We start from the raw sequence: 23,855 nt of genomic DNA on the forward strand, positions 1-23,855 counted from the left end.
GGAGCCTCCCCGCGCGCAGCGGCGGCTGCAGCCGGTAAGTGCCGGAGGGACGCGGGCCGCTGCGGGCGGCGGCGCCGGCTTTTGTGTGGGCCGGGCCGGGCTCGCCTCCGCGGGCGGCCTCGCGGCGGCTCCGGGCTGCGCGGCGCCGCGGCGGCTGCTCGGCCTCGCCCAGGCGGCGGCGCCGCCTCCGCTCCGTCGAGTGTCGGCGCGTGCTGCAGTCGCGAGGCTCCTTCCCAACTTGGCGGCGGTTTTGCCCGGCGGCTCGAGGCCGCAGGCAGCGCTCCGCGGGGCAGCCGCTGTGGCAGCGCTGGCGGGGGGTTGGCGCCGTGCTGGGGGTGGCCYCGGTGGCGGTTTTCGCTCCGGACTCCTCAGCGAGCCGTGGTTTTCGTGGGGTGAGATGTGTGGAGCTACTGAGCCGTGCTGGTCGCGCAGAGGCTGTGCGGGTGGCACCGCTGTCCGCACGGCTCTGTGAGCAGCAGTGGGGCCTCCCGAAACGTGCCCCTTTGGAGAGCTTGTGTCGTAGCCTTCGGGATGCTGGAGCTCTGAAACTTGAGACCTTTCCATGCTCTACAGAGGCTTGTAGGACCTCTGGCCGGACTTGTTTGTGGGGAGAGTGAGGACACAGATGCCACCGGGAGCTGTTCCAAGAGTGAGATTGCTCTATAAAGTCCCGTCCCATACAGGGAGGTGGGTCACGGACAGGAGATAAGGGAGAACTTATGTTTGAGATAGGAAGTCTCGAAATGGGCCGGGTGTCCCCGGGGAGCCACAGCAGCTGGTGAGGAGGGAAAGGAGAACAGCCTCTAACCCACCACCCCAGCACGAGAGGACCATGGCTAACGCTCCCCTTTTGTGAAGCACTTCTCCCTTTAAACGGGACCAAGCTGGGAGGTGCTGCGCTTTTACCATCTCATCCACTGTCTTTCTCTGATGATTTCCACAGGCAGCCTCAAGAAGACCTGCTTGTGCTGCGTTTGTGAAGGTTAACACCAGATTAACCCTGGATGGGTTGGACAGTATGGTCAATGATCTCTTTGTCCTGCCCTCCCGTTTCTCCCCTGCAGAGCAGAGCTACTCTGAAGTGCTTGTTTGCTCGCAGAGACTGTGGCTTCAAGGCAGAGAAGACGTCTTAACAAATGCTCGCCAGGGAGCAAGCTCTGGGYTATCCTGTTGAAACAGGTGGTGGAGCTTTGGGGCTTTCTGAGCGCCTTCGAGAGCCTTTCMAAGAGAGTTTTGTGTCACTCTTTGCAGGGTCAGATGTGGCCCCGGGTTCTTGCGTGTGACTCTCCTGCCCCAGGTGCAAATACGGAGTGGCTTGTGGCCCTGCTTTTTGATGGCAGGTGTCCTGTCAGGCAAAAGTCAGCTAGATGCAAGCTGCAACCAGAAAACTGATATTTTTTTTGGGGGGGAGGTTATTTTTTAAGAACAAAAGAGCTGTTCTGGTGCAGCTTGTGTCTGTGCTTGCTCTGTGCTTCAGGCTTCGGTTGGAGTTGAGCTATTGAGCAAACGTTAGTGTTTGGGTTAACAGTTTGGGTTAACTGCTCRAGCCCCTTGATCCAATCAGTCTTCCCTTAGTACTGGGTTCTTTTGTTCCTGAAATATCTCTTTTCCTTAATTTTATTGTAATGTTTCTCACCAGAACTTGTCTTTCATGTAAGAAAAAGAATTGTTGGCCCTTTGCAAGGTGAAGGACAGCAGCAGCTCAGGCCCCCTGGCCAACAGATAAGCTGTGCTTGTGGCAGAGCCCAAAAACAAAGCTGTGCACACATGGCTTTGAGTGGGGAGAGGCGCAGGAATGCCTACGTAGGAGGAATCTGCTTTCTAATTCTGTACCAGACTTGAGGGAGGCGTTGTGACTTCTTGAGGCAGAGCTGTTAAACTCACACCCTGCTTGTAAAAGTACTCGCTTGTGTGTGTGTGTATGATTTTTCTTTTTTTTGTATGTAGTTACTACTCGCAGGACGTGGAGCTGCGGTCTCAATGAACAGCGCGTGTGCGGGAGGCCGCGTGGCGCTCCCGATGTACCCACAGGCCTCCTGGGGCCCTCGCTGTGGTATTTATTTAACCCAGCTCGCTTCGGTCGGTGCTGGGGTCCCGTGCCAGGCAGGGGCTTTGCACCCTGCAGTGGTGTGGCGGGCAGGGGCTCCCTTCCTGCGCACGTCGCCGCGGCATCGCCCGCTCTTTGCTTGGCGTTCACAGTGGGCAGGCAGGCGCGGGTCGGTTTTTGTGGTGATTTAGTGCTGCTGAGCTAGGGTGAAGGAAAGCTGGGTCGCTGCAGGCCCCCTGTGCCAGGAGCTGTGCAGAAGCTTCTCAAGCCATAGCGTCCATGACTGCCTGTCACTGTGGATGAGAAACATGCAGTTCTGGATGTTTTGGAGTTGCTTAGCACACCCTTTATCACGTTATGGATGTTTTGGAGCTGCCCATCACACCCTTTATCACATCTGTAACTTAATGAGCATTTTCTTTGGTATCCAGGGAGTGGATGCTCTGCTTGATGGACAGAAGCCTCCTTAAATGGCTTTGCATCTGCCTTTAGACTGGGGTGTAACTTGCTTGGCTTATTTCTAATCGCTCCCCAGCATCACAGCAACATCTCTCCTGCACCAGATATATCTCGCCTTAAAAACAAGGTGCTTGCATACATGGAAGTACACACGACTGCCTAAGCTGTAGCATTTTCCTGGGCTGAGGACTCGACCTGTCTAAATACCTACATATATTGAGTACGTTAACTGCTCCTGGGTGGGGTAAAGGGTCACCGCTTTCCCACTGTGGATGTGGTTTTAACACTAGGAACAGTTTGGGAACAAACAGTGCTGGTGTCAGGCACTCTTCAGCTTGGAGAYAGCTGCCCACACGACAGCTCTCAATAGCGTAATTATGGCAGTAAAGAGCAAATGAGGAAGATGGTAGCTCTGATCCATACAGTCCTACTGCCATAAAGATTCTGCTCACTCAGGGCTCGATGTTGACACTTTGAGATTCTCAAATTATTACTATTTTTTAGGGATAATAGCATTAATGTGCAGCTTCCCTACGAAGTACTTTCTATTGCACCGTGTTTTTATTTTGACAAAAATGCTGTATGCAACAGTCTATTTGGAGAAAGCGGCCATGTGTTTTAGCGGTTTGTTGGCTGTCGGTACTCACAGCTGCAATAATGTTGCCTGCAAACCGAGGTGCTTGTGGTACGGCGGCGTGAGCGGCGGCGCCGGGAAGAGCTGGTCCTCGTTTGCAAGCCAGGGCTGCAAAAATAATAGTTGGGCGGAATTTCTCTGGGTGATTTATTTAAGTAGCAGGGCTGTGCTGTGCCTGTTGTCATGGTCRCGGGGCTGTGCGGAGCACCTACGTGATCGCTTTGCATCCAGCCTTGCAGCCCCTGCGCTCGGCAAGGGTCCCTCGCCAGCAGGGCAAACTTGCGGAGGTTGAAGCACTGCCTCCTGCCTGCCAGCCTGCRTCTCACGAGCTTCTTCCAACTCGAGGTTCTGCTTCAGGTTGACAGGGAAGCTTTGGGGCGGGCACAGGGGACCAGTGGAGTACTGGCTACAGCGCTTGTTGCTTGTATTTGAGAGGGCGTCATTTCTGTTGGAACAGGCATAGCTGCAAGGTCGCTTGGGGAGCGTGGAGCCTATTGCTCTGGAAGAGGCTCGGGGGCTGGTTCTGCCCCAGAACTGAAGGCCGAGAGGGTATCTGGGAGGGTAAGTATATCGAGGAGTTGAACTTTGCAGGAGGAAAGAAAAAGCTGTCTGAAATAAATATAAAATGGCCATGAATAAAATTAGTTTGGGGAAAAAGATGATGGTTTCCTGTTGTCAGAGCTGTCAATTTCTGGGACAGTCTTTAGGGTTCTCCTGGCAGATGCTCCCAAGTGCTTTTGCAGAGGAATTTGATAGGTTTGTGGAAAGCGATTTGGAAACCCACGATGGTAGGGAGTTTCACAGCTCGGTGACAGAGCTCTCTTCCATCAGTAATATCTCTATCCAGCTTGCTTGCATCCCAAGCAAGATATTTCTTGAGACCATAGGCTGGGGAATCAAACTACCCTGGGCTGAATGCAATGCTCTCTAAATCTGAGAGCTGGAGCAGAATTCCCTGTACAAGGAGAGCTGAATTACCCCCAGCCCTGCCTGGGCTATTGTATTGGCCCCAGACAGATGGGGCTTGTTGCTATTCGCACTTCAGAATTGCCTAATGTGTCTTAACTGTTTTTACTTGCAAAGCCCAACAAYGGCTGTCAGGCTTCTCGAGAGAGACAGTGCCGATAACGGAGCRGTTGTGATTTCTCTGTGGCTAGTCAGGGGCCAGCCCTGGCCGTGTTGTTTGCTTTATGTCCCGTCTCTTCCTTTCCAGCCTGGGATTACCAATATAGGTTGCCTAGAGATGTGGGAGAGCAGGAATTGCATGCCTGTGTTCACATCTAACCCAGGGCAGGCTCACACACTGCACCCAGTGCATGCCTGATTACAGGAGAGTGAAGTTTAACATATTTATAAACTGTATGCATGCTCCCCTATACTTCTTTAGGCCATTTCTGGGGGAAATTGTATCTCAGAAATGAAAGCAAACCTGTGAGTTAGGGCACTTTGTTTGAGACAAAGCCTATGACTAGTGCTCCAGCAGTTATCCCGGATTATAGAAATCCTCTGTTTTGCTGGGAACACTTCTGCGCTCTAATCCTGTGGCTGGTAGAGATTCCCTTGTGATTTGGGTAAGTCTTTTTAATTTGCAGTCTCCTGTTTGTATCATCAGCATGATGTTACTCTCTTCCTTGCTGTGGCTCCCAACAATTAATTGATCATAACTTGTCCTCCCCAGTGCTTGTGAGAGTTAATTCATCGTAGGTGAAGTGCCTAATTCCAGTTCAAGTAGCTTTCCTGCTACTACTGCTTAAGGATTTTAGCCTGTGGCTTGTCCTCTGCAGCATGTTGAGAATAGGCTCTCGTGCTCCTTGCTGGATGGTTGTGTGACGGGTGTCTGTATGTACCTGCCTGCTCAAGAGAGCTCGATGAACCAGGCTTTCTGCTGGGTTGTATTTGCACCTTGTCAGGAGCTTCTTGCTCTTCTGGAAGCTCTGTGCTCTGTTGTGAGGAGTGAAAGAGCTGAGGCTGGGTGCTCTTGTAGCTTACTGACATGGGGCTTTTTTGCAGGCGTTTCTGTGCTCATCGGGGAGACTGAGCAGGTTTCTGTAGAGCTGGGACTGCAAGGCAAAAGGATCCTTCTGGTGGGCTGCCCCCCAGCCCTGATGAGGCCAGGAGTAGGCTGTGTAGCTGGGTCCTGCAGTGAGGGTTCATGAAGGATTTCTGGCGGGTTTCTGGCCTTGTGGAGAGCCAGCCTGCAGCGAGAGAAGCGCTGCTGATGCTGCAGCTGGGGCAGAGGCAGGGCGAGCCCATTGATTGCTATCAGTCACCCAAGCTAATCTCTGGTGCAATGCAATGAAAGGATTTAGCAGCCTGTTTGCTATAGGAGGTGTCTGCATGAAGGCGAGAGACTTGATGAGCTGCCCAAGACTGAGGTATATTTAAAATGGTGKTTTTTTCCCAGGGCTTGTGGTACAGGCTGGACTTTCTTCTTCCAGCTCCTATTTGATTTATTTGTTTAATGCTCTGATGGCTGTGAATTTTCATGGATGCTCCTTTCACAACTTGAAGAGGTCAACTGAGTTTATAGAACTGTAGAATTATTATGGTTGGAGAGGTCCTTCAAAGTCAAGTCCAACCATAAGCCTGAGCTCATGAAGGAGATCCTTTCTTTAGCAAGTATTTGGGGGAAASTTGTTAATTTTTGTTCTTTTTCTTTTTTATGTGTTCATTTTTGCTCTGTGAAATCCTGCAGTTCTGATGTGTACGTCTACGTGAGCAGAGACCTACGCAGTGGGGTCTAAGACCAGAGCTGCCCTGCATCTGTGTCACTCTTGTGTTTGCTACAGCCCAGCCTGGTCAGTGCTGGCATGGAATCCCACAGTCAGGTGGAATTTGCTGAGGGGCTGGTTGGCTGTTGTCCCGTTTTTTGTCAGTGTCTATCCTGTCGTGTGCCCTTGGTGCCCAGGAAGTGCTGGAGTAGGGAGTGTGATGCAGTGAGCTTGATTTGGGAGCAGAACAACCCGTTGCGCGGCTGTGCTCTGCCAGCCTCCCGGACCCAGCCAGGGTGGTGTGCTGGTGCCCTACTTCTGCTCAGGGCAGACCTATCAAACCACTTTCCTTCCCCAAGTTCTACCCCTCTGCCCTTGGCCACCCCAGAAAGCTGCATGTCGATGAATTACTGCTTTTTTTTTTTTTTTTTTTTTTTTTTTTGATTTTTAACTCTATTTCCATATTTCATTGAGACAGCCGCATGCCCTTGACGTCAGTTTTTCTAGTGCCTATAAATAGCACTGTGGTCACAGCAGTGAGCGTTTATTGATGTCAGTGCTGACATGGAGCCAGGATAATCTTATTTTTGATCGGCATTTTTGAAAATCTTGATTCTGTTTCATTTTCCCACATTTTGAACAAGTCATGCCTGCACTGTTGTATATTCACTGTTTTTTTTCAGCCCTGTCTAACCCGTGCTCTCCAGAGAAACCCCCAGAACTAGTAGAGCTCCACTGCTCCTCTGGAAAGGCCCCAGAAGAACCAGAGGTGCTAAGAAGTGGTCCAGTGAGGTCTCAGAAAAGTGCTGGGGGGCAGTGTGCTCAAGAAGAGCCTTAGAAAAGTGCGAAGAAAGGATGAAAGCAGAGAGGATCTAGAGTCCCAGATATACTCTGGAGATACTCTGGGGTTGCTCCAGCAGCCCCCTTTGCACTTTGGGAAAGCGCTAGATGTGCCCTGGAACAACCCTAAGGTTGCCCTGGGAAGACGCCAYGTTGCTCTGGAAGGGCTCTAGGTTAAGCAAGAGCTGAGGCTGAGGTGTTTGTGCAGTTTGCTGTCTACCAGCAATGTATTTACAGTGATGAAATGCACTGGAGAAAGGAGCCTGCATCAGTGAAGCCTGCAGATCCAAACCCTCTTCTCCTGCCTTCCAAGTGCTGGCCAACCAGACAGTTACATTGAGCAGGCCTGAATTACACTCGTGCCTTTGAGCCCGTCACTTCCAGTTGGCTTGGTGCCCCYGAAGGGCTCGAGCCAGCCAACAGAAACATTATGAGGTTGGAATTAGAAGGTGGAATCCGGACCCGCTGCGTACGGCCCTTCAGTGTGTGTAAATCCAGGGCCGGGCMGTGCCAAAGGCTGCTCCGCTTGTGCTGCGGGCTGCCTGGCAGGCACGTTGTCCTTGCAGTGCTCAGCAGAGCAAGGGGACGAGGATGGGATTTGCAAACGGGTACCTGCGCCTGGTAACGCTCTGCTAAGTCACTGCTTTAATATAATTGTATCCTGTCCCATCTGTTTTCCTGAGCTGCTAATTTTAGTGAGGGGAGGGAACACCAGGGTTATYGTTAATTATAGAGGCAAATAAATGTTGTGATGTTCTCCACACCGCCTGCCAAGGCTCAAGGGGGGAAAAAAGTCTTTCTCTGCAGGTTTGCTCTTACGGGAGCTGGAGGCCATGGGTCGGGGTGTATTTGTCATTACGGATCTCTGGGTAAACTCCCTGAAAGGCTTTGCTGGCTTCATACCACTAAGAGCTAAGCCTCAGGTATTAAAGCTCAGCAGTGCATTACAATTTGAGATGGATTTATTTTCTCCAATCCCACCTCTGTGAAAAAAATACTCTTATTTGATTTATTCTGTTGTTGTGATAAATGCACGATCATAGTTAAAATCTTTCTTCCCTCTGATAAGGGTGGTTGTAGTGAACTGGTTTTAGTGCAATTCTTTCTTGCTTGCAAGATGATGTTAAGAACRACCGAAATCTAGTGTGGGGAAAAAATATAGGTGTAGTAAATTACTTTGGATACACTGGATGCAGACCTTTTAGTATGTACGTTTCTTGGTTTGATTTCTTGTCAAAAAGCACCCTGTGTTTTGTTGGCACATTTGGGAGAACTGGGCACGTTGCAGTGCCCTCCGAGAGGCCTTGCTTCCCATGCTTGGTGGCTTTCGTTGCCACCGTGGGAAAAGGTTATGATGCTGATGCGATTGGAGAGAGGTGGCTCTGAGGTCCAACTCTCTGTCCCCAGGAAGCAATATTGCTGCCGAATGGAAACGTATGCATTTCCTAGTCCAGCAAACAGGTGTATACAAGCAGCGTTGCGTTTTCATGCCAYGCTCTAATGGGAGGAGCAAGCAGAGAGGCTCTTAGAGGCATCAGCAGTTACTGTACCAGCTGGCGTGGAAGCCTCTTGCCTGGTTGCACCTATTTGACTTTGCTGTTTGCTGCTGTCTTCTCACATCTTCTTTCTCTCTTTGCTTTAGATCAGTCATGATGCTTTGGTCYATGCGCTCTGAAGAAGACTCGGCTACAGAGGCCGTTGTTTCCAGCTAGATACACCTGAATCGAGCAGCTGCCATGGAAACAGACTGCACGGAGGAGGCTGGCAGGAGCAGGTCTCAGTCTGTGATCTGCAGGCAACGCAAGGGAAGCGACCAGCAGCAGGAGGAAAACGCCGCGGGAGAGCACTCCGGATGGAGCGATGCCTCTGCCGCGGCTGCGGAGCAGCAGCAGCCTCAGGCCCCCCCTGGCAAGCTGAAGAAAACTGCCTTCAAGCTGTTTGGAGGGAAGAGGAGCATATGTACACTGCCGAGTTTCTTTGGGGGCAGAAACAAAGGCCAAGGGAAAGGAGCCTCCAAAAAGGGGCTCAGTAAAAGCAAGACCCATGATGGGATCAGTGGTGCTGCATATGAGGAGAGCAGCAGGGTGCAGCTGGAAAGCCCTGTGAGTGGAAGCAGGGATTCGCATCTTTGTCCACTGCCAAGCTCCCAAAGCGCTCACGTGGCCATAGATAGCAGTGTCAAGGTTGATTTCAGCAGGCAGGACAACTCTCCACCAGGGAGTATTGAGGGCTGTGAGAAGAAAACCAATGGGGACAAGTCATTGTCCTTTTCCAGGCCAAAAAAAGGCCTGAAAGGTTTTTTGAACAGCATCCGTCGCCACCGTAAGAGCAAAGCTGCTGAATGTGAGAAAACAGAGCTCCCTGGGTGGGGTGGGGATTCAGAGGAGGCCAAGAAAACTCAAGGCATGGGAGCTGAAACCCAACAAGTTCCAGAAGAAGGGGCACTGAGATCTGCCCCTCTCGCCTGCCCGGAGACCTCTGAGGACAGCTGCTCTGCGGGCACAACGACCAACCTTGGAGAGGCTGCTGAGCCAGACTGGCTCCTGGCTGATAAAGGCTGCTCTGAGGGGGATGCAGCAGCGACGTCTGTGAACAAGGATACCCTAGATGCAAAATCGGAGGCTGATGCTGTTGTCTGCATGGAGTCTGATTACAGCCACCTCCCTGAGGTCCTTCATGCTGACTTCGCAGACAACGACCCTCCTTCGTTGCACTCTGGGGACCAGCTAAGCCTCATCTTTGGAGATGTCACATCCCTCAAGAGTTTCGATTCTCTCACAGGGTGTGGGGACATCATTGCTGAGCCTGACATTCTCAGCATTGCTGAGAGCACGATGTCTGTGGAGCGCAGCAGGGACACTGCTAAACGGAGCTCCTGCCTTGTCACGTACCAGGGAGGTGGGGAGGAGATGGCCATGCCTGAGGAGGCAGAGGAATACCTCCAGCAGGTGTGGGACAGCACTGCTGAAGGTGATAGGAGCTATGATGCCCAACTACCTCCAACTGTGAGCAGTCAGGAGCCACCAGTGGTGAGTAGCAAGTTAGACACCCATGGTTTGTGTGAGGTGGAAGCCCACCCTTATGCAGTGGGGGGGATGGATGATATGGAACTCCTGACACCCCAGAGTGACCAGCAGGAGTCTGCACCCAACAGTGATGAGGGTTATTACGACTCCACCACGCCAGGGCCAGACGATGAAGCTGGCGATGGGCTTAGTGAGATCAAGAAGGATCGTCTTCCCAGAGACAGTTATAGTGGCGATGCACTTTATGAGTTTTATGAGCCTGATGACACACTGATGAGCCCTTGTCAGGCAGAAGAATCCCTTTATGAGAGCAAAGTGTCTCGTCCAGAGATCTTCAACTACTTCTTAGACTTCTGCCTCCCTGCTGAGAAGAGCCTGATCCAGATGATGGGTCAGAAAAGTGGAGTGATGGAAACAGAAGAAGAGCGGCTAGCTGCCATTCAGAAAGAGCTGCTGTACTGGGAGCTGCAAAGGGAACCAGTCTTGAAGAGACTTGATGTTCCCGGCAAAGAGAAGTGTCCCAGGGAAAAGCAAAATGTTGAATGTAAATCTAGAGCAGCCAACTTGATTGGCAAAAGTCAGAGTTGCCTTGGTAGTGAGCAGGTTGCCTCTCAAGCTCCAAACAGAGGTGTGAATAGTGGGGTATCAGTGGCTAGGATTGAAAATCCAGAGTGGAGGGATTTTCCAGGGACCTTGTGTCCAGAAAACTGTTACAACAGCCAAAAAGCCCAAGGAAGTGGCCTTATTCCRCTCATGAAAAACAACGCTACATTTGATTCTGGCCTGGATCACACGGTGTTTGGTGGTTCTCCCCATGGTGGCTTAGTCCCGGGCAAAACAGGCACCTACCCCAGCTATAGAACCCATGAGCRTGATAGCTGCTTGCAGAGTGACCACCACAGCGGGGTGGAAACTGCTGCCAGGGAATCCCAGGCAGAAAGCGAACGTGAACCCGAACATGCTGTTAACTTCTCCCAAGCTCTAGTGGAGTTCACCAGCAGTGGGACCCTTTTTTCTAGCCTCTCTGAGAGCCTTGGTAGTTCTGATTCTGGCTCTTCCTTCACTCAGAACCTCCCTGTCCTCCCCACCATGGTCACGTTTGACATTGTTGATGTGGAGCAGGAGGGAGAGGGGGAGTGTGAGCAGCATCTGGAGATGAATGCTGACGAGGACATTGCCGCATCCTTTGATGCCTTTGATGACAGCTACGTACAGAAAGAGTCATTTGCTGAATGTGACGAGAGAATGTTTCCCGGGTACCCCCACGGCTCCTTCCAGAGCTGTAACTGGGGTGTTGCCAGCCTTCCCCGCCACCTACGTCTGCATGGGCTGAGCCCTTCCATGCCAGCACCGCTCTCCGTTAACAGGAGGAGCAGGTCACTCGACACGGAGAGCCTGGAGTTTGAACTTGCCGACCTGCAGGTTTCCAAGAATGGCCTTAAGCCTTGCCAGCTTTGGTCTAAATGGGACAGTGGCAAGAAGGGCTCGGATGGAGCGAGGAAGAGCAGGAGCAAAGGGGATGCTGAGTCCTCTGCTCCTGAAGGTGGAGAGGTTGATGGTATGCTGARCTGGCCAGGCTTGCAGCATCTCCAGTATGACACTGACCTGGCTTCTGAGAGGATGAAGCATTGGGGTTTTGCTCCAACTGTGAGAGATGCCGTGATAGAGAGTGCCTGGGAGCCATCTGAGCAACCAGACCTGGATTCCCCTTTTCTGTCTCATTCCCAGAACAACCCTAGAGCGACTTTGGACAGGCGGCCCCAAGAGACGGAGCCCAGCAAGCACCTGGTCCGACCGTGCAATCTGCCTCTGCAGATGGACACTAGGCAGCCCCAGAAGGTGTCCGGGCCCTATCGGTATCACGGAGAAATTGTGGCCAAAAAGCTTGCTCGTGTGTTACCCCTAGGGGAAACAGAGTCCGAGCCACCGCAGGGCTTTAGTTTCGCCCAGGCCCCGGAGAAACCAGCCAAGGTCAAACCCATTGGAGTGGCGCAGGGGGTGCCCCAGTTTCACGATGGCACCACCGAAACCTTAAAAAGCCCCGCGCGCTTCGCGGAGCCGCACGGCGGCAGGGAGCTGCTGAAGGGCCGGCCCGCRCAGGGCCACGCGCTGCCCGCGGGCTGCCACAGCACCACAGTGAATGTAACAGTAGCCAAATAGCTTGGTGGGGTGGCCGGGAGGGTGGCAAAGGGTTCATAGGGACAGGGGTGGGGGGAGGAAAGCGAGCATTAACGAGTGACTTTAAGTTAGTACTGGGCCAACAAAGATGAACTCTCCTGCAGCTGCAGTGCGTGGTCTCCGTGCTGCTGCCATTCTGCGCTGCTGCAGGTACTGCGGTTTGATTTGATGCAACCTCCTAGATTCATAGATTAACACTGAGGCACTTTTTCTTTTTTTCTTTTTTTTTTATACCCTTTCAGTGCGAGTCACCTCTCTTGAGCACGGTGCGCAGTGCAGAGTGTGCTAACAGTGCACAGTCCCGTTACTGCTAGAATAAAACCTGGAAATGGCACATTTCTAGTACAGCAGGTTTGCTTTCTGCAGATTTAGCTAAAGGGACACCATCAACTTCAAAAAAGGAATGAAGCGAGACCCTTATGCTTTTAAGAGATTTGAGAAGTGTCACTGGCCTGTGAACTTGCTTTGTGATGGGTGTGAACGTCCATTTCTGTGTGATTGGAGGTCTCACACCCTGACTGTGTGTGAAACGAGGTGCAGAGACAGGCAGAGTGTGTTGGTGCTTTGGGTGTGTGCCCCAAATGACCAATTCTTCGTGCAGCTGGGGATGCAGGTCTTGTGAAAACTCCCCAAAGAAATTGTTCATCATCCCCGTGAAATGTTTCATCTTGGACAGGCTTTTGCTCTCTTCCCCCTTGTGGAGTCGGTGGAGCCGAGAGGAGGCACGTGGGTTATTCTGAAGGAGAGCAAGGAAGGGAAGCGATTCAGCTGAAAGGGGAACTTTGCTGTAACTTTTATTTTTTCCTGCCCACAAGGAAAGAAGGCGCTTTTGTGTGTGTGCTGATAACACTTTCCCAGCTCTAGTTTTACTTCACTTAAAATGTAACCCTCCGAGAGATGTTCTGTTGATGGTGTCCCTTTTAAGAACAAAGTGTCAATCCCTTTTTCTTTGTAGTGGTCTGTTTCCATGCCACATAATCTTCAACGGAAACCTTTGCTTTTTTCCCACATTCCTAGCCCCTGCCCAGGCCACGGGGCACATGTAGCAGGTTTGAAATAAGCTAAATTGGGATCGTGCCTGTAGCTGTGAAGTTGCGAATACTGTTACTTTCTTCAAAAGGAAGTTTTTGTTGGATTTTTTTATGTTTATTTTCTTTGCATAAACTCATATGAGGAAAATATTCTGTTAGTTGGAATACAGGATATAACACAGCCTAAATTAGGCTTCACAACTTCTTCCTCCTAACTGGAGGGAACAAAAAACGCTAGAGGTTGCTGCAGTTATTTTTTTTTTCTTTTTCTTTTTTTTTTTTTTGCCTCTTTCAAGGAGTGTGGAGGAGGGAAATGAGCTGAGGAGATGCACTTTGCTTGGAAGAGGCTGTATGAGCTCTTGGATACATCTGTTYCAGGCTCTTGGAGCAGAGCTCATACCTTTCCCAACGTCTCCCCTGTCCCTCTTGATCTCTCCTAGGTTCGTCTCTAAAGCAGATCTCCCTTTCTGTGGCTTACGAAGCCTCTTTCTACTCTTGTCAAATGTCTCCATTCTGATTGCAGTTCAGCAAGTGAGGAAGTCCGAGTTCTTCTCAGGTTGCCCCTTCTCTACTTTTCTTTGGGCAGAGTTTGCAGCATTTAAAGAAAAAGAAATAAATTGGAACTATCACGATGTTCTCCCTTGTAGCAGGCCGTGGGGAGAATGGCAGCTCTGCTCAGCCCTAACTTCATTTTTTGTTGCTGACTCCGGGCGTTCCTGCTGAAGCAGGTAGGTGAGCACTGCTCCCTATCCATAACCCATTCCAGATGTGGCTGCAGCTGGAGAAACAAGCAGCTCCCTGGCATCGCTGTGTTATGCAGTGCCAAGGGCCCAAGAGTAGAGTGGCCCAGAGGGTATTCTGCTCTGTCTTCCAGGAGAGCTAGGTCCTAGTATTTCTTACAAGTATTTCTTATGGAGAAGAGACTTTTTTGTATCCTGCCCTTGAATATCCACGCAGGAGAGAAGGGCAAGGCTGGACTTGGCTTTTCGCCCCTTCCGTGTCCATGCCTGTTTCCTGAGGCTTATGTGGACCCCGTCCCAGGGACTAAAGCTTTGCTCCAGGGTTAAGGTCCTGGTCCTTCCGCAAGGAGGCACTGGGGCAACTTGTTGTGCCCCATTTTTCTTCCTACCCCTGTGCAGCCCCATCGTAGCAAAAAGAATTTCGTGGGGCACCTTCAGCTCTTATGATGCTTGACACTGCCGTCCAAGTGGGAGGTGCGTGGACGCGTTGCTGCCCTCGGTCCATGTTCGAGGTGCTCTGTCATCTGSCTCCCTTAACGATAATGGGTTTAGCTAAGGAAACGTCTCCGTGGCTCCAAGGGGCTTGGTGCAGCATCTCCTCTCCTGATTCAGCAAGGAATCCTTAGGCAGCCCGGGAGCACGTGCATCAGTGCCCTGCCAATCGGCCTCGACGGTGTCTCTGGTAATTAGTGCATCTAATTGGCACGGGGCTGCTCGAGGCCTCCCTCTCGCCCCAAGTCAGCACAGGTCCAGGTCTCAGCGTCGTAGCTGAGGTTCATTGCAACCCACAACACGTCACTAGCAGATACTGCCAGCAACACCAGACTTACTGTAACGTATATAGGTGTTCACAGTGCTTGCTTGGCCTGAGCAGCAGCCTCTTACTGCATTTTTAATGACTTTTTAATCATATTTTAGCGTGTCACCAAAGGCATCTTGTAGATTTTAGGGGTTTTCCTTAGCGTTTTGTTCATAAATGGTGCAGCCTTTGCCAAAGTTTTTGGTGAAGTATGAAAGTGTCTCAGTGCTAAAAATGAATGTTAAGTTGCAAGTGCATGTCTAATAATTATTTTGGTTGTAGGTACGTTCTAGAAAGGCTTATTGGAAACCATTTTTAGACTCTAATGTGTGAAAGCAATACAGCCCAGACTTGATAATCTGACTTAATACCAAAGGTTTGTCCTCTTAATTTGATTTGAGCTAAATGAAGCAGATAACTATTGATYTAAAATGAGATTTCTAAAAACATTTTAGAGCGAATTTACTGGATTATTGGAGTATTCTGCCCCATTAACCCAAAGAAAAAAGAATTTTCAATACCGTAGCCTAGTCTGTACACTTTCACTGCTACGGAGAGATTGGATTTCATTGCTTAATGTACTACTGTTCCTAAAATACCTGTCTGACAAGGAATATATAGGACCAAATCTTCCCAACAAACATACAGGGACTGTAAGTGCTTCTTAAATTCAGAAATGAAATTTGGAAATGCCCTTATGGGCTATTTCTTAATTGCCGTTACGGACAATTTCTTAAATGCTGATTAAGAAGGTGAAAGCTGTTCCAGCAGCCGCCCTCTTAAGCTGTAGCCGATTGCCCTGTGAAGGAGGGAGGAAGAGATGGGATCGCAGCGGCCCAAGTCCCGGGCCAGTCTGGGGGATCTGCTGCATCCTCTCGGCTTGCGTTGCTTTTTTACGGATTGCCAAATAGAAGCTCCTGCATCTCGTCCTTGTCCCTGCCATGGGTCTAGGAGAGACTTCCCACAACTGCATAATCAAAATGAACACTTAAGTCACCAGAGGGGGGGAAATACTTGTGCACTTCCCCCCTACCCCCTTTCTAAAGCAATGGATCTTGGAGTGAAAGGGTAAGGTTTAAGTGTTACCCTTCATTCTGTCTCTAATTTAGCAGACTGTTGCTGATCTCTAGCTACACGTAGTGGCCTCTCTTTACTGAAACCCGCTGGGATTGAGTGTTGTAGAGTGTTCAGGGGAAGTGCTTTGCCACGCGTGGATGGGATGGATCCAGCACTGCCTGCTCATGGGGGCCAGGAACTCGGCCAGCCTGGGAAGCTGCTCTTGGCCAGGAGTGTCCGATGGGTGAGTGTTTGTTCCCACACTACTGCCAGTCTTGTAGCGTTTACAATTGTCCCTTAAACCCAATGGGGAAAATTTTCCAGTCTGCGTCCTTGTATGGCAGATAAGTTGGAGTCTGAGTTCTCAGAACTGCAGCAGTTTTAGTGATTTCTGTATGAAGTCATTGTCTCTTATCCTGGTAAAATGTAGGCTTACCTGAGGAACCCAGATTCAGGAGCAGTGGATGCAGCTTTTGAGGAAGATGAGGTCTGTTGAGCCAGCAAGAATTCATAAAATGTGGGAATAGCAAATTTGTCTTGCTAAGACATTAAAAAAAAAGCTCTCGCCCATACCTCATGGAAATTAGCTGAATATGTCCCTAGCATGAAAGACTTTGACTCAAGATGGTGGATTGTGGCTATTAACTTGCAGATTAAACCGCTGATGTTCAGGTCAGTCTACCAAGTAATTCTGTATTGCATTTGGGGGATTTTGGGTTTCTTCTTGTTTTTTTATATGCATAAGAAAATTGTCAATTTTATCTATTTTTGTATAGTTTTGCATTTTATATTCATGGGGAAATTTTATGGACTGTTCTTTTACTTCTGTACGTTATGTTGTAAAACAGTGTGGTTTACAGCTCTAATGGAGAAAAGGCACCTGTTGCTCTCACTGCTGCTGCCACTGCCTGTGCAATGGAAGAAAACCACCTTGCTTCTCGTGCGCTCTTGTACCGTGCTCTTCTGCTTTATATCGGGGACTAGTTCTGGAAATCAGARGCCAGTCCATTACCAATACACACACTCCTTGTGGGCACTGACAAGGTGTCTGTGTTTTAACACCAGCTTGTCACACTTGTCAACTGTTTTTTGGCTTTGTTTTTCACCTGAGTTTGTGGAATGTAGGTGATTTTTTTTTTTTCCTCCTAAAAGTATTGTTGGCTGTTTTGAAATTAGAAAGCTGTAGATTTAATTTGTGGCTCTTGTGTGTTTAAATTATTTTATCCAAAATTGGGGCTTCTCTTGGACCGCAGAGAATTCTGCTYCCCAAAGTAACTGCCCTTGGAGGGCAGAAGATGCTCTTGGCTGCTGCCTGGTGGCATCTTGAAACTGGTGGCAAAGTTCCTCTTTCCTTTGTGCTCTCAGGCCGGATTTATTTGGGCTGGTTCTGGGCCTGATAGAAGGAACTCAGGTGGTGACACAGGAGCAACGTGGCCTCCTCTCACAGAAGGACTCTTGCAGAGCAGGGAAGGCGCCGGGGTGGCTGGCTGCAGAAGGCCACGTAGGGTTGCAAATGCATTTGCTCTGTGTGCTGGCCAGAGCTGGAGACACTAGCCTAGTCCAGCAGCAGCAGCTTCCCCCTGGTGTGGGCAGCATTGCCAGCTCCATGTTGGCAAATCCGAAYGGAACTAGAGGGAGTTTCCACCTTGTTTCTCCTGTTTTGCCGTGCTGGAGTCTCAGCAACTCAAGTGCGGTCCACGTTGCCAGCACGAGTAAAGATTCTCCCAGGCACGATGCTGCCCTGGGTTTGGGGAGCTCTGACCAGGAGTCATTGTTAAAAGGAGCACTTCTTAAGCTAAAACCCAACCCTTTTTGATGTGGTTCTTACTCGTTTCTCTTTCTTTCTGAGCTGGATGAATGTATTGTTTTGTTTGCCTGCCTCTAAGTTGTGCCCCTGCAGTTTGCAACCCTGCGTGAGGGGTGTAAGGGCTGACGAGACTCCTCTGCCCAAGGGCACATTGGTGTGTTGGGTGGAAAGGAGCCATGTCAAACAATGGCTTGCAAAAAGAAAAATGCTGAAAAGCTAAAAGATTGCAGCTGAAAGCAGATTTTTTCCCCCCTACGTTTCCCCCTCGCCCTTTCCTGTCCAACACCAGCAGAAATGGCAATTGACGCCGAGGCATTTGGTTCTGTGTGGATTTTTGTCTTTTAATTAAGTAGCTCTTACCCTAACAGTGTTCCTTTATGTTGCCTTGTTTAAAAGGGTTTCCCTCTGGCCCTGGGAGGCAAACCTGCCCAAGGCAGGCTCACCCACGCTGCCTTTACATTCCCCAGCTCCCTYGTGCTGTATCCAGCCCTACCTGCACACCGAGCTGCATTAAGTCAAATGGGACGACCCATTTTTTTTCTTTTCCCCCATGTTATGTCATCCTGAAAATCAAACAGACCTTCAGCTCAGCCAGCCCGTCTCCTCCRCACGCATTCCCCTGGTTCGCAGACATTCCAGTCCCTCCGCTGCCCCTCCTGCAAGATGGATTGCGGGAGAGAACAACTGCAGGAAGCGACAGGAGGGTGAAGGGCTGAGGCGAAGGGGAGCCCCGCAGCCCTTCTCCCCGGCCCCAACACCTTGGCCTGGGGAATGGCAGCTAGTTTCTCTCCAGCCCCTACTAGGTGATTGATTTGGATTTGTTTATTCGTTTCCTTTTTTTTTTTTTTTTTCCCCTGGTCTCATTGCTACTAGTTCTTCAAACTTTTTAATGTATTGACTGTGTTTTAAATTGAATGTTCCTTTCACTGCATTCTAATGAATAAATTTCAGGTTTTTAGAGAATGTTGTGTTTCACTGTGGTTTTGTTGCCAGGGCTTAGGTGCACGGAAGGGGAGAGCAGCTCTCTGGCTTCGCTCGCTGCCTCCATGAAACGTTTGCTGGCACCGGCTGCCCAGAGAGGCTGTGGAGTCTCCTTCTCTGGAGGTCTTCAAAACCCGCCTGGATGCCACCCTGTGCCCCRTGCTCTGGGTGTCCCTGCTGGAGCAGGGGGTTGGACTAGGTGATCTCTAGAGGTCCCTTCCAACCTGAACTCATCTGTGATTATGTGGTCCAGCCTTGYGAGGTTGCCCTGCATTCACAGAGGTGGACGGGAATGCTCCTGGTCAGCGCGGTGGTGGCCGAGTGCTGGCTGTCCAAAACGAAGCTCTTCTGCACAGCCATCTGAAAAGCTGAGGGTGAGAGGAGGATGGATGTGCAAGCATGAAGCAGCGTTTGTCTGGGCCAAATAGATTGATTTGACCCTTCTGTGATGGGGGAGAGCCCCAGAGGTCCATGCGCCGGGAATTGGGTCGTAGCGCCCGCGCTGCCCGGGCAGCGAGGCTGTGCGTCTGCAGCGGCAGGAGCCTCCTTCCCTCCCCGGCCTGCTCGCCTCAGAGCCAGCGAGCGCCCCTGTCGCCCTGCTGCTGGCCCTCGTGCTGCTCGAGAACATCTGTGGGGACTTCTCCAAGTTTCCAAGTGTGATGCAGTGTTTAGAAAGAAGATCCTGTTTCCCTCTGCCTGCCCTCARGAAAAATTGAATTTGTATGGGGGGAATTTGAACTCGCACTTGCCAAGCTGCTGCATTACTGTCTCCAGAGGAGTTGTTGGGACAACTGGTTTCCAAGCCAGATCCCCTGGGGAAGTTTTAGCATTTCTAACTGCATCCATTGGAAATTCATGACTATCGATCGTACTGAAGGGAAGCCTAAGCCTTTGTCTGYTGTGGGCTTTACTAGCAGCTGGGGATGCATTTCACCTCGCTCACATTTGCTTCTCCTTCATTATCCAGGAGCTCCTAAACTGACYGGCATCCTCTCTGAAAATGATGACTTTCCTATAATGCTCTGCGTGGTCAAAGCTGCTTCTCTGCTGTCTGACTTTGCACCGGCTGCCATAAAACACTTTCCTCCTGGTAGCAGACAGGCACACGGATCCCACGGGAGCGCTAGGGCAGYCCCTGTGCCGCTGTCGCAACACGCTTCCCTGCCTCTGCAGCCATTGTGTGCCGAGCTGAGGCGATTGCTCCTTGGAGGACTTGGAGGCGCCTGGCCCCAATCCTTCATTATCTTGCTTTTAGATGCAAACAGGATTTACAACGGCGGCGGATTTTGATCACAGGCCACCAGATGTGAGCGGTGCTTGGTTATAGGTAAAGCCACTCTGTGTCGGGCTAGCAGCTGCTCTGCCAACCCACCATCTGTTACCTTCTTCACCTATGCCACRTGTCCCCAGAGAAGATGCTTGTAACCAATTAAAAGCTTTGGGATGAGAAGACATTTGCAACTTTGCAGAGGTCAGTGGTATTTACACTTGACGTCTCTAACAGGAGGCAGTTGGGAAATACCACTGTGATGACTAGTTATTAAGAACAGTTTTAATAAGGGTGTAGAAAAGCAGCACTTGTGATGAAGAGGCTCTTGGATCRAAAAGAATTGCAGGCTGACGCAGGTCTCCTCTTTTTGACCGTCTGCATTGAGGACAGAGACTTTCTGTGTCTGCACAGTGTGCCACGTAGCGCTTGTTAAGCACTCGCTGTGCCCTAGGCTTGCAGCACCAGGTATCTAAGCAGCTTTCCAAATAGGAGAGTGCACATGTCCCCTTGGGATTAGCCCTGGACTTGGCAGAGACCTCTTGGGTCTACTACACTATGTTTCAGCAATGATGTGGCAGAAAAAGGTGCATTTCAATCTTTATTTTATTTATTTATTTATTTTTTGGATTGAAAGGTAAGAGTTTTTTCTTTTCCAAAGCCTGGGGGAGAGACAAGAAACTCTAGCTGCTCATTGCTGTTCAACCTACAGGGTAACAGGCAGCAGAGGTTGGTGCTTTTGTCATTGACATCATCAGGATGAGGGGATAATCCATGGTGGGTGCCAATAACCGCAATTTCTGGTCCGCTACTGCGGTTTGACAGAGGAGGGACAGACGGGATTACTCTCTGTCCTGGAGACAGAGAATAATTCTTGCTGCTTTCTTGGACATTGGAGACAAAACTGTTTTCCAGCATGTTCTTCTGGCAATGCTGAGCCTGTGAGAAGGCAGCAGCCTTTCACTGAGGCTTTCTCTGAATGCTTTGCCCCAGGGAAGTGTGTTTTCCACGTCAGAAATGCCATGGTTCAAATTTGAGGTCTCCAGCAAGAGGAGCTATCTGCAGAGAACTGCCTGGCTCAGCACACAGGAGCTGCGGTTTGGGCAGCCCCAGTCCCTGTCCTGCTGCGGACCAGGGCCCCGCCATGTGGAGCTGGCTCCATCCATCCCGAGGAGCTTGTGAGGACTAATTTCATAACGTGCGTGCAGCCCTGGGAGGAGACGTGGTGCATTAGGATGATGCGAGGGCTTTGCAGGCTTGGAGCACCAGGACTTGCTCTCCTGACCCTTTCCCTCTGGGGGACAGCAAGGGACAAAGGCAGCACATGAGGCCAAGTCTCCCGGACACGCTGGCACCGCTCAGTGGAGCGGGACCATGAGGAGGGGAGAGGCCACCAGCCCAGGGCTTGTCCTTTGGGAGTCATGTCAGTAAAAGGTGATTGACTCCTAATTCTACCTAATTGAATTAGGTAGAGCCAGAGCAAAGGGGCGAGAGCAGAGGGCAGGCACCGACTGCCACTAATGGATGAGCTTTAATTATTATCCTTCATTTTATACGAGGGCAGAGGTCTGAAATGTAACCAGCTGTGAAAAATGAAACCCCAGACTGAGCCGAGGCTGTGAAGGGCTCTGCCCCTGCCTGAGGATGGGATGAATGAAAAACAGAAACCTTTCTCTAAAGCCCCTATGTCCCATTTCCAAGTTTTCTTCAGAGGTCTAAGGCTGCTAATGCTGCCAAGTCCTTTTCCCAAGCCAAGGAGGGCAGAATCACAGCTGTTTTGACAGCGGAAAAGCAGATGCTGGTCRTATTTTGGAAGAGCACAACCTCAAATCGCGGTCAAAAACCCTGGTCAAAGGCAGGGACGGGACATGGTGGAGAGGGCGCCCACGGGCAGGTGTCGCGGTGCCCTGGCGCTCAGGGTCAGAGGCACCAGTGCCGGAGGTGGCACGGGCTGCTCTTCTGCTCCAGCGCGTGTCTCTGAGTCCTTGACCTCCCAAGGAGCCTGCCCRTTTTCACACAGGTCTTAGTCTATCACATGCAACTGCTTGAGAGAAGGATGCAAGGACGTGCTGCGGGAGCACGGCTACCTACGGAGCAGCAGCAGCCAAGGCAAGCTGCCCGGCTGTCYCGGCAGGCACCCGTGGCCCTTGGAAGGGATTTGGGTCGTTTGCAGGTGTTAAATAGCATCTCATTACTGGTCTCTGGGGGCTCTTCCCCCTGGCTTTACCCGCAGTAAGTAATTGCTTGCTGGGAGGGGGATGGGCTGGCTGGGGATCTGAAGGAGCAGCTGTCAGAGGAGATAGCAGAGCTGCTGTGGAGCCATGTACTGAGGGATGCTGGAGGAGCTGGTTTAATCCTGTGCCCAGTGTGTTGCCTTCTCTTAGCATTTTTCTACTGCAGGTGTGGTAAGAGAAGCCATTAACAGGGGTGCAGGAGCTGCCCCTTGGGAGCACGGAGGGATCAGGGCTCCAGTTTGTCCCATCTCCCCTTGAAGGCTTGGAGAACTTCAGTGTTTTCATTGCCTGTTAGTAAAAAAAATAGATTGACTCATTCATTGCAAACAGGGCCAATAATCTGGGTGCTGAAAAACACAGTGGAGTTTGTTATCCTTATGCAAATGTATTTCACGCTTTAAAGTAATGGATTTTTTTTTTTTCTCAGAGTAATTAAAAAAAAAAAAAGATACAATTAGCCTATTAAGAAAGACACAGGCATCTCTGATAGTTACAGGCTTAGTCATAACTCTTGTTTCCCTGAGGCTGGAGCAGAATGGGTCTTTCTAGGGCTGTGGAGAACATGCCTGAAGTAATTTCAGCTGAGGATGCTAATCAAGAAAGACAAAGAGATGGTGAGATCTGCATTGGCAGAGAAAAGGAGGAGATAGCCCTGGAAACAGAGGGTTTCAGCCASCTGACAGCAGCTGTGTCATCTTGGGGCTCGAGCTGCAGTGGCTTTTCATGGGCTTGTTATCCTGGGAGCGGAAAACTGTTAGGTGTTAGTCCTGGGCGAATGGGGATGACYGGGGACATGCTGATGGGCTTGGTATGGGTTGTTGTGGTCAGGGCTGCCAGGTCAGCCCAAGAGCTACGTGGGCTTGGAGACGGTCAGCYTGTGGGGTGGCTGTTGGGGATCGGGGTTAGCTGGCTCCCCAGCTGGGCTCTTCTCAGCTAGGTAGGACTGTGTGGCCCAGGGGGAATGCGAGCAGGGACCCAGATTAATAATGACGGCAGAGGTGAGGAGCGAGGACGGGTCAGGGGACTGCAGGCGGGCAAGTTGCTCCCCATGGGTCTCGCATCCAAACSTTGCCCTAAAGGCATGAAATCTCATTGAGATCACAGCTAAAACAGCACTTTTGGCTGCCAAACAAAGCGCAGCCTGTCCCAATTTCTTAAAGGAGCCAGGGGCGCTAATTAGCAGCTGGGCCCTTAATAAATGCAATTTGCAGACATGCGCCTCCATGTAGGTTTGCTCTTTGACTTGGGGTTTTGCTACGCAACCATGTCTAACAAACCTAGCTATATATTTAATTTCATCTTTATCTCTCTAAATCCTTGCTTGAAAGAGAGTTCTCTGTTCTCAAGGGTGCGAGATGTGAAGGCGAGAGAACCGCAGATGAGCTCCATTAAAGGTAAATACATTTTCAAAGGTGTCTTTGTACAAAGCCTACAGGGTCAGACAGAGGAATAATTTGTGCCTCAGCCAGGACCTACTTAACATTATTAGTGTAACAGAGGAAAATATTTCAATTGAAAGTCATTGGGCACCCCTTGAAGTCTGCAGAGATGAAAAAAAAAATAAATGAAACCACTTTGGTGATGTTTCTGCTTTAATATAGAGCTTAAAATAATTTCACTTTTGAAAGAGGCAACACGAAAAGGAAAGGGGGCAACGTTCTCTAGGAATTTTTGCATTAAATTCAGGTTAAAGGAAAGGATTGGCTTCTGTTTGATGCTCTTTTTAGCACGGAGGGCTGGATTGCAGCCCCAGAATATAGCATGGTCTAATGCTGCTCTGCTGCCACGTGCTAGTCCTGAAAGTGTCATTCCTTTAGACCCATGTTGTCTTCTGACTCTCTTGGACGCCAGACATTGACACACTGTTCATCGTAGTCACCATCAAGCCTCTGAAAGACAGAACTGGAGGATGTTACAGAGCTTAAAGACCATATTCTGGATCTTTGAAGAGGAGGAGAGAGCATCTCTTGTGGGTGGCCCTCTTTGAGCACCTGAGCCAAGTGCAGAAGGTTCCCAAGCTCCTGCAGGAGTGTTGGTTCAGGAGA

At 50.4% G+C, this 23,855-nt stretch overlaps 1 protein-coding gene across 1 annotated transcript; it reads left to right on the forward strand.

Moving 5' to 3' along the window:
- Positions 1 to 8,342: 8,342 nt before the first annotated feature.
- Positions 8,343 to 11,877, forward strand: AMER1 (APC membrane recruitment protein 1). The gene has a single exon (XM_026038992.1). The coding sequence runs from the start codon at positions 8,428 to 8,430 to the stop codon at positions 11,875 to 11,877; it is 3,450 nt and encodes a 1,149-aa protein (XP_025894777.1). The 5' UTR covers positions 8,343 to 8,427.
- The last annotated feature ends 11,978 nt before the right edge of the window (positions 11,878 to 23,855 follow it).

The sequence above is a fragment of the Nothoprocta perdicaria genome, unplaced genomic scaffold (assembly GCF_003342845.1).
Source record: "Nothoprocta perdicaria isolate Ctin4 unplaced genomic scaffold, notPer1 scaffold_22, whole genome shotgun sequence".
NCBI classification, from domain to species: domain Eukaryota; kingdom Metazoa; phylum Chordata; class Aves; order Tinamiformes; family Tinamidae; genus Nothoprocta; species Nothoprocta perdicaria.